This window comes from Salarias fasciatus, assembly GCF_902148845.1.
Source record: "Salarias fasciatus chromosome 7 unlocalized genomic scaffold, fSalaFa1.1 super_scaffold_4, whole genome shotgun sequence".
Classification (NCBI taxonomy): Eukaryota; Metazoa; Chordata; class Actinopteri; order Blenniiformes; family Blenniidae; genus Salarias; species Salarias fasciatus.
The window spans coordinates 24,254,320-24,264,168 of NW_021941229.1; the positions used below are offsets into that span (position 1 = coordinate 24,254,320).

The window sequence follows — 9,849 nt, forward strand, 5'->3', positions numbered from 1 at the left end:
AGGAGCTGGTTAACTCCGCAGACTGAATCACCATGGTTACTAATGCACCTCTGCTTTAGTGAAACTGAATCACTGCTGAATGCGGCGGCTTAATCTGCTCGGGAGAAGCCGAAAAAAATAAAATAAAAATATGTTGGAGTGAAAAAAGACAGAGAGGTGCTCCGAGGTAGATTTTCAGTCAGAAGCAAATATAGAGAAGGTCATCAGCATCGTTTGGAAAGAAAGTGACGGAAGTTAAACTGAGCTCAGCAGCTTCCTGCAACCATGAGCCTTTTAATACGACTTTATTCCTGCTTCAGATAAAGGTGGTCTGCCTCCAGCCCCAAAGTGGATTGATGTTCTCTGTCCAATCATTTTCTGCTTTTCTATCCTCTTTTCCCACCCAGAACAGCAGAAAGCCTCCACCTCGGAGTCTGGTTCTGCGACTTTCTTCTGTTTGAGGCTATGGAAATAAACTGAATTGGATCAAGCATCACAGCGTATTTTGACGGGCTTCCCAAAAATGAACTGAATTTTCATTCATCACTTATGTTGGTGTGTCACTCCTGCCTCACGGTGAGAAGGATCCATGTTGGAGGACTTTTCATGTATCCAGGGGAAAGACAGTGTTCATGCATTTTTCATTAAGGTGATCCGTGAAATAATCAGGGTTGGGAGGGAGAGTTATTTAAAACATGTAATCTGGTTCAAACACAAGTTACTCGTCAAAAAATGTAATCATTAACTTACTCTAATTCAATAAACAAAATAATGTTTACTTTTAGTTACTTTTAGATTACTTCACCAGCAAACATAAAAATAAGGACAAAGACAACTATAATGTGTCATCCTGTCATTGTATGTATTGACACACAGCAAACACAAAATACTCTTAGTATACAAGCTGAACTCTGTGATCAGCCCCAAATAATACCAACAACACGACCTCCTCTAAACCTACTGAAAATATGACTTTCTTTCTTTCTGAGGATCAGCAGACTGTGTTCCTCCAGTCGTTTTACAATACAGCAGCAGCACAAGGAGCCCTATTGACATTTACATTATGTACGAAGTCTTTAACTGTAGTGAGGAGCAGTATTTTGTGTTCAGGTATGCCATGCACAATATTTTTTCAAGAGTTCAAAGTTCATTCATTCAGTGACAGAAGGTAACATGCAGTCTCCAAAAAAAAAATCCTCCATACAGGCTGAAGATATTATTTCCTCCATCAGAGTTCAGCCTGGTGAGGCTGTGGTTCTCAGCAGCAGGTTAAATTACTGACAGGTTAGCAGGCTAATAACACTTTAGCTTCACTGTGAGTTCAGGTATCATACCTGTAGATGTTGCTTCCGGTTTGACATTCAGTCCCTGGATACTGAGAGCATTTTCACAGCCGGGAGGTGGTTTAGTTAGTTTACATTGTTATGGGCCTTCTCTGACTAAAATACGAAATAATGTCTAAGTTTCAAGCAAAAGAATGAGTTTCTCTCCCTGGGAGCGGCCATGACTCCAGCAGCAGGTTGTCTACTGTTTATATATCTACTGCATCTATTGTTTATACATCTACGTTGGTGTCGCGGGTTGTGCCGTAAAGTGCTGTAAAGTGCCGTAAAGTGTCACAATGTCTGTACACGGTGCATATGTCTGTTGTGTGTTGTATTTCTGGAATATTCCGTCTGATTTTCAAAAGTAGTCCCGCTCTCAGTAGTCCGTGTTTTTATCAGATACACCTGTAACGACATTACAGGTTATTTATGTACTGTAACGGATTACAGTTACATTGTTTGTATCCTAATTATGTACCGTTACATGTAATCCGTTTCTCCCCAACCCTGGAAATAATTAACATTTTGTAATTTCAGCTTGTTTACTGAAGTACACACTTGAAACCTTGCGGGTCTCAAGTGTGCTCGGATGGAAAAAAAAGCATCCTCTATTATTGAGTGCATCCGTCCTTCAAGCATTTCTCAAAAATCAAAATGCAAACAGTTTATTTGCTCAGTTATCAATATTACATGGTTTACAGCTGGTTAGACATGTTTTTGTGTAGTATTACTTTTTTATCATCATTCTTTTTTTTTAATTAAATCATATTTATACAGGACAAAATAATTTCACAGTGAAGTTGTGCCATCAGACAATGTGAAAATCACAAAAACAAATCTATATTTCTTCTCTTCTACAAACTAAGATGGAAGCAAAAACACTGTATATTAAATTACAGTACAGATCTCTCAAATTTCAAACAAAGACTTTTCCACTTTGTACATTATTTTTCGTCTCAGATTGATGCTAAGTGCTCCCGGTTGGATAGATACACCTCATCCTAACATCATAGGTTTAATTTAGCCGTTTGGTTCCGTTTTCCCCTCGAAGTTTGGAAGTAACGACATTTTCTCCAGGTATGTGAGGGTCTTGCAGGTCACCAGGCCGTAGTAGGTTTGCAGCAGCGAGCATCGTTTGCCCCTCACCTCCAGCTCCCACCACACTTGTTCCATGTCGCGGCGTCTGATTCCAGCTGATGTGAATAGGTAACGGTAGCAGCACGGGTTGAACTGGATGTGTTTCTCTCCCGAGAATCTGGCGCTGTGCGTCGGAGCAACGCCGGCCCTCTGAGCACAAAAACCCACGAAAACGTCGGCCGGCACAGGTGCACGGACCGCCGCGGACGCCACGTAGATCTTTCGAACCACATCCTGAGACAGAACGTAGGCCGTCCCGTCGCAGTATTCAGGCAGGTACTTTTCAGGGTAAAGAGACGGGGGCAGGTAGCCGGGACTGCTGGGGTCCCGATCCGGGGAGTCTCTCTGGATCACCCTGCCCAGATAGAGGTCCTCAGGGTGCCTGTGCAGACCGAGCAGGTAGCCCCCGATGGCGGGAAGGTTGACAAACACAGTGTCCTCGGTCAGCAGGACAAACCGTGCCAGGGGGCAGAAGGTGATCACCCATCGGAGAGCCAGGACGGTCCTCTCTTTGGAGCCGTGAGGGGCCGGGTCGGCTGCGGCGTGGCCCTGGACGATGTCCCCGCTGCGGTCCGACTCCCTCAAGAGCATCTCCTGAGTACCGGGAGTCTGACTGGATCCCATGAAGAACAGAACTCGTACTGGGAAGCCCTGGATGAGCGTTTGGTTGGCCCAGGTCTTTCTGACGGCGTCCCTTTGGGGCCCGTCTCTGGGAGAGCTGAAGACTAAGACGAGGAGGAAGAGGTCCGAGTTTCTGCAGGCTTCAGGGTTGGTCAGGGGGTAACCCTGAGACACGTTCTCCTTGAGGTTGCTCAGATCTAATTTCCTCGCTCTCTCCCTTACGCTGACGACCGCGGCATCGGTGTAGACCCCAGGCGTAGGCTGCAGGAGGTACTCCTCCACAAAATCCGCTCCGAACAACAAGGCATGGAAGAGCACCACGTTGAAGAGGACGAAGCACCACTGGTAGGTACGGAACCTGCACGGTGAGCACTGGGCAGAATCACACAGAGTAACATTCAGCATGAAACCAGCAAATTAAACACAGTAAAACAGTATTTCTCTCCACTTCTTACCTGCATCTTGTTTCTCTATTTAGGACCTCCTGCTGTCGTCGGCTCGACAGCAACACTGGCTGACAGACGGTTTCCTCTTTCATGAAACTGGAGCAGCCTGTAACCCTGCACCCACACCCCGAGACCCGGCTTCCCTGAGCCCGGCTCGTCCTGCACGCTTCATTCAACTTTCATTGTTGCCACTGAATAACTTTCTCAGTTGGCTCTGCACAAACATGCTCAAGTTCACATCTTCTTACTTCTTTTTTAGACGCGGATCAAAAAACTGTCTATCTCGGTGCACGTTAGATAACCTGATGGGAATTTACTGTAGATTCTGTTTGAACTACTTAATAACCATTTAAATATCATGTTAAAAAGAGCCAATCACTGAAGGTAAATTAGAAGTGAATCAAAAAGAAAGACTGTGGCAAATGTAAAAACATGAGGTGTAGCAAACCCCAGCCACACAATGATGAAGTGTATCGATGTCTCATAAAGCATGTATTTAAGATCAGTCTTATTTTGAACATAATTCACTTTCTGTCCTTCACTCATGTTTTCAGGAAACACCGTAGGACCTACAGGTTGGACAACAAACCTTGCATAATTTTTTCTTTCAATTTAAAAGCAAAAAACTTATTTTCTCAGTTTTTTGTTTCTAAAACTAAAACAAACTGCTTTTCTAATTTTCCTATTTTTCCAAAGTGTGGTGCTGTGGAAGAACAGCGTCCATGCTGGACTCACTGTGGCACTTGCAACACTGGAAAAGTTATTCCTGTGGTTTATTTAGGTGGTTTATTTTGTATTTTTGAGTCGTTGTGTTCATGTATAATGTCAAAGCACTTTCAAGTTTTATTACCATATGATAAGTTATTGTGGCACTCAGGTTTTTCAAGATTTTATACTTGCTGTACTATTTTTCGTGCGTTCAAAGAAAGCAGAGTTCTGAAAAAACTTGTTTTTATTGTTCCGCAATGAAGCTTCAAATATTTTTGTCACAAAATTATTGTACAAATATATACAGTACATATGCCTTGTCTGCCCCTACCTGTATATGGCAAGGCTGGATTATTTGAAGGCAGCATTTTTCAAAATGGGTGGACAGACATCTATTGACATACATCTATTGTGTTATATTATTCTTTTAAAAATGTAAAAATGTTATCAACTGGTAGTTACTTTTAAAATACTTACTCAGTCACTTTGATGAAGAAATTACTAGCAACTATATTTACATGTTTAAAGTAACACTGGATGTGGATGTGTTAATGTGCAATAAACAGCAAGGTTGTCACATAATAAGAGAATCAGAATTGTTTGATTTGATAATTTGATAATTTGATAATTGAATTATGCTGGCAGGTGCATATGTGAGTGCGTGGGCGTGCACACACACACACACGCGTGCGCACGCATTCATTAACTTTCGACAACATCAGCTTGACCCACATTTCTTATCTCCTAACTTATTTATGTCCAGTATTCACGTCGGCCTCATTGTTAAAGGTGGAAGAAATAAAAGAAAAAATCCAAAAACTCATAAGTGTCTCTGAATAATTTTAGCTTTTCAAAGACACATTAAAAATTCAAACCTTAATTTTCAAATGTAAATCCTGATTTACATTTCAATTTGTTAATATTTTTGCACATTTCAGTTGTTTAACATGTATTTCAAATCTTGTTACAGTTTTTCTAACATATATTCTCTATTTTCTTATATTTATTCTATTCAGGGTGATACATTTTTTTCTATATGTGTTTTTTTAAATTATTATTACATTATTGTGTGAGGTGATATAAATACATTTTCCTCTTGACTTTATGTATTATGTGTTGTATCGCACTTTGTCCACCAGGTGACGCCTTCACTTCAGTCGTCAACGCGACAACGCTACGAGTAGAAGACGAAGAAGAAGGAAACCGGAAGTTTTCCCAAACATGGCGGCCTCCATCGAGAGCCTTCTGCGGGAGATCTCCGGAGTCGAAGACCCGATCGAGGAGCTGCAGAGCCTCAAAACAGCCCTTCTCTCGATCCCCGTCAGCTCGCTGAGAGACTCGGTGAGCGGACAGCGGCTCCATGTCATTTTCTCTCTGCTGAACTCCAGTGACAGGTGAGTTTCATCCAGTCATGCTTTGTTTACATCAGACTGCTGAGTCAGGCCGCTGTTTCTTTTAGAAGGTGAATAAATTAATTGGTTAGAACTCTGCTTTTATATGAAACTGTGTGCAGGAGAAACATCCGGTTGCATTTCTGCTCAGAATTTAGTGCAAAGTGCATGAAAATGGGTTTAAAGGGAGGCTGGATGGTGTCAAGCACTGCAGTCAGGAACTGTTGCTCTTTTTCCTTTCCTTTTTTTAAATATCATTTCAGAATATTAATAATATTTTTTCAGCAGAGAAGAAGAAATTCATGAAGCTACCTTGGAATATGTTTGACCATATGTTTGTTATGGGATAAGTTATCACCACATAATCGAAGAAGAAATCATAAGAAATAGTTTTAGTTACTAATTATCAAATGGTGTAATTGCAGAAACTTGAATACTGACTACTGTTATTAGGCTTATACTGTATAAGTTGCGCGTGTGTAATGTAATATGTGATCCAGCAAAATACCTCTACAGTATAGTGTGCCTGTAATAAGGGAATGCCAACTTATTGATGACAATCCTTTGCCACTTCAAACTCTTTGGAGATGATTATTCAGTTTATATCACAGTTTTTAATTTTGAAATTGTATTTTTGAAGCCTTGTCATGATGCAGTGTCTTTTCTAGATGCACACCGGTTGACACCTCCCCTTACAGATGTTTTGAAAGTCTTATCTACCCAGTCTATCTAATTCCCATTTCATCAGCAGACTTAAGTAATTCAAAATGTGAGACTGCAGCTGTAAAATGGACTTCTCTGCACTGGACTGTACTAATTGGAGTTATCTTCACAGGGAGCAGGTGCAGCTGTGTGTGGACATCCTTGAGCGCATCCTGTTGGCCCTCAGCCCCCTGCAGGTGGTCCAGAACTACAGAGCGGAGCTTCAGGGAGGTTTAACCCACCCCAATGAGACTGTGAAGATACTGGCCTTGACACAGGTAGGCTGCCCTCACAGAAAACAGCCCTGAAGTAATGCACTGTAGTGTCCAGTGTCGATCTGACTGCTTTGGTCCTGCTCCTTCTTTTTCTTTCATTGAACTGAAAGCAAAGGATTGTACAACATTTTGGTCACTTCTTATCCAATAAAATTAACTTGGAACCACAAAACATGTTTGACTTTTAAACTGATGATACCACAGCTCAGAAAGTTTGAATTGCAATCTACACAAAATGAAGTTTTATGAGTAAATTTTAGGCCACAGACTCCTGAACTTAGAGCATAGTAGACATGAGACGTAGTACAGTTTGTTATTCCATGATTCTTAAATGCGTCTGGCGTGATTTCAGATGCGTTGTGTGTTGATTGAACTCTGTGAGTCGTGAATGTTGCTTGTCTGACAGATTAGTAGAGTAGTGGAGCATCCGGAGGCCTTCGCTGAAATCGTCAACAATCATGACGTCCTCCGAGCGGTGGTCCACTGCATCGGAGAGGAGAAGATGGGCGTGGCCAAACAGGTGAGGAATGAAGCCCTGAAACATCAATCAGGACAGTATTTCCAAGAAATCTGCTCCAAATAATGATGTTTGATCCATTCAGGCCATTCAGTCCCTGTCAAAACTGAGTCACTCCAAACCGGGATTAGACAAGTTATTCCACACCGACCTGCTGACAGTGATGAAGGACGTGATGGCCAAGAGTGATGTGATCAGATACAGGATATACGAGGTACCTTCAGATGCACAGTTTGTTTTTTTCTTTGATCAAAGTTAAGTTTAAGGGCGATCAGTTACCCTGAAGTCTGTAACCATGCTGGATATTCATCTTGTTAACCGATTTCTATTAGTTACAGGGTTTGACTTATCTTTGGTTTCTACTTCCAGCTGGTTGTGGAAATCGCTTCAGTTTCGCCCATTTCTCTGGGTTACTGCGCCAACAGCAGCGTCCTGGCTCAGCTGCTGGGGGAGCTGACCGGAGACGACGTATTGATCAGGTTCTTTCTCTCGTCACACGTTAAATTTTAATGGAGCGGCTGCATTTCAAATGGATCTGTTTACTTTTTAATGATATTGCTGTTTGCTTTCACGGCCTCATTCAGGCTTCTCGCTGCGAGCAAACCGTTCAATCCTTGTTATTTCCCACCAGAGCCACGGCGATAGAGATGGTGACCACTCTGGCTCACAGTCAGCACGGCCGGCAGTATCTGGCCCAGCAGGGCATCATGGATAAGATCTCCAACATGATCCGAGGAGCAGAGACCGACCCGTTCTCCTCCCTCTACCTTCCAGGTCTGTTCTTTACTAGACTTCACGAACTTCTGCTTCATAATCCAGCCTCCTTTTTTTAAAAAAATATTGTTGATGCTTGTTGAAGGTTTGGTGAAGTTCTTCGGGAACTTGGCCATCATGGACAGTCCGCAGCAGGTCTGCGAGACGTACCCGGCGTTCCAGAACAAGGTGTTTGAGATGGCTCTGGACCCGGACCCCGCCATGATCGGGGTGGCTCTGGACACGTTGGGCTTACTGGGAACCACTGTAGAAGGAAAGCAGGTTCTTCAGAAAACAGGTGTGTGACATACAGCTAGTGGAAGAAGCTTTTCCTGTCTAATAAATATACCGTAGGTCTTCTTGACATGCATACCATGAAGAATCTTGTTTGACCTTGAATCATTTCTTGTTAAAGCCATAATTGCTTCATCTGATAGAACTCAAGGTCAAAATATAAACAGCAGAAATGCAGTGCAAAACGATGACTCATTCCATCTTCTGCAAATATTTTAATCTATTCATCGTCTGTATTGGAATTCCTCATCGTCCACTTTTTTAAATCTTTTTTTGTGTGAGTATATACAGTACATTTCACTTTGGGTTTCCAGTTTTCTCAGATTTTCAAGTTAATTTACAGGTTTTCCTTCAGACACTAATTCATGATCCATGGCGTAAAATTCATTATTGCAGCAATCTATTGATATACTGCAAGTATGGAAGTGCGCAAACACACATACTGCCCCAAGCAACTGGAATTAAAAACCAAAGCTGTGATGACAGACTCGCCACTGCCACCCGGTGGTCAATAGAAGCGTGACTCTTATTTTACACTGCGTCCCTTTAAGAGTTTAAATCTCGGTGGAACTCCTGTTTCGACAGCTGGCTCGGCGCTGCTTTACTGCAACTCATTCTTACATTTCTTGCTCTTATTTTTCTGCGTTCAGGGGAGAAGTTCAAGGCGGTGTTGTCGAGGATGAGCCAGCTGGCCTCTTCTGGAGCGACGGAGCTCAGAGTGCGCAGCCTGGACGCCATATCGCAGCTTCTCAGCCTCCAGGTGAAGAAAACAGCTGCTAAAAATGTTGTTTTGTGTCTTTAATCTTTACCTTCTGTTCAGTCCAGGTCTTATAGAATAATAACTGGAGGGATAATGGTTGATAAACATTAATACATAAATAATTGACTGTTTTCTGATGGTCTGTGTGTTTCTGTTGCAGCCAGAGCAGCAGACCGAAGACCTTCTGGCCCTGACAGAGTCCTGGTTTCAGCATTTGTCCAAACAGCCGATGGACATGTTCCGGAACATCAGCACTCAGCCGTTTCCAGAGCTGCACTGTGGGGCGCTACGCATCTTCACTGTGAGGACGCTTTCAAGTTTGTGTTTCTGCTCCTCCGAGTGAGTCCGTGACGTTTCAGACTCACAGAGTTCTGTGTTTCTCAGGCCATCGCCGCACAGCCGTGGGGTCAGAGGTTAATGATCAGCACGCCCGGGTTCGTGGAGTTCGTCCTGGATCGCTCGACGGGTCAGACGAAGGAGGCCAAGGACGCCAAGTTCGAGCTGGTGGGGGCGCTGGCGTGCTCGTCCACGGCGGCGGAGATCCTGGGCAGCCAGCACTTCATCCGGCTGAAGGCGTACCTCCGGGAGGGGCCGTACTACGTCTCGGCCGTGGCCTCCGTCGGGACGGAGGGGGCCGAGTGATTCAAACGGACTTCTAACTAATCTGATGTGAATCAACTGACTCTTCAGGACACGAATTCACCAACTTCAACGCTAAAAACTCAACAGGACCAAAAATATTAAATAACATCTATTGATCATAATAATCCGTTTGACCTTCAGGCACTCCCAGGCTCTGCTCACGGCTCCTCTCTGGTCTCTTTAACTCTCATCAACCTGCTCTTCATGTCAATACGTCGATCTGTTGATCTGTGGTGAAAATATTTTGTTACGAAATGGAAGGATTGTTTTGTTTTGTATTAAAGCTGAAGACTCTGTCA

The 9,849-nt window shown here is 43.1% G+C and overlaps 2 protein-coding genes across 2 annotated transcripts; one reads left to right on the forward strand and one right to left on the reverse strand.

Annotated features, from left to right (window-relative positions):
- Positions 1-2,324: 2,324 nt before the first annotated feature.
- LOC115382599 (putative UDP-GlcNAc:betaGal beta-1,3-N-acetylglucosaminyltransferase LOC100288842) lies at positions 2,325-3,523 on the reverse strand. Its single transcript, XM_030084419.1, has 2 exons — positions 3,518-3,523; positions 2,325-3,434 (listed from the first exon to the last, which is right to left on the reverse strand). The coding sequence occupies exons 1-2, from the start codon at positions 3,521-3,523 to the stop codon at positions 2,325-2,327; spliced, it is 1,116 nt and encodes a 371-aa protein (XP_029940279.1).
- Positions 3,524-5,437: 1,914 nt separating this feature from the next.
- On the forward strand, positions 5,438-9,849 carry psmd5 (proteasome 26S subunit, non-ATPase 5). Its single transcript, XM_030084810.1, has 10 exons — positions 5,438-5,610; positions 6,443-6,587; positions 6,991-7,104; positions 7,187-7,315; positions 7,471-7,580; positions 7,733-7,875; positions 7,961-8,152; positions 8,799-8,908; positions 9,069-9,209; positions 9,293-9,849. Exons 1-10 carry the CDS (start codon positions 5,438-5,440, stop codon positions 9,548-9,550), a joined length of 1,515 nt encoding a protein of 504 aa, XP_029940670.1. The 3' UTR covers positions 9,551-9,849.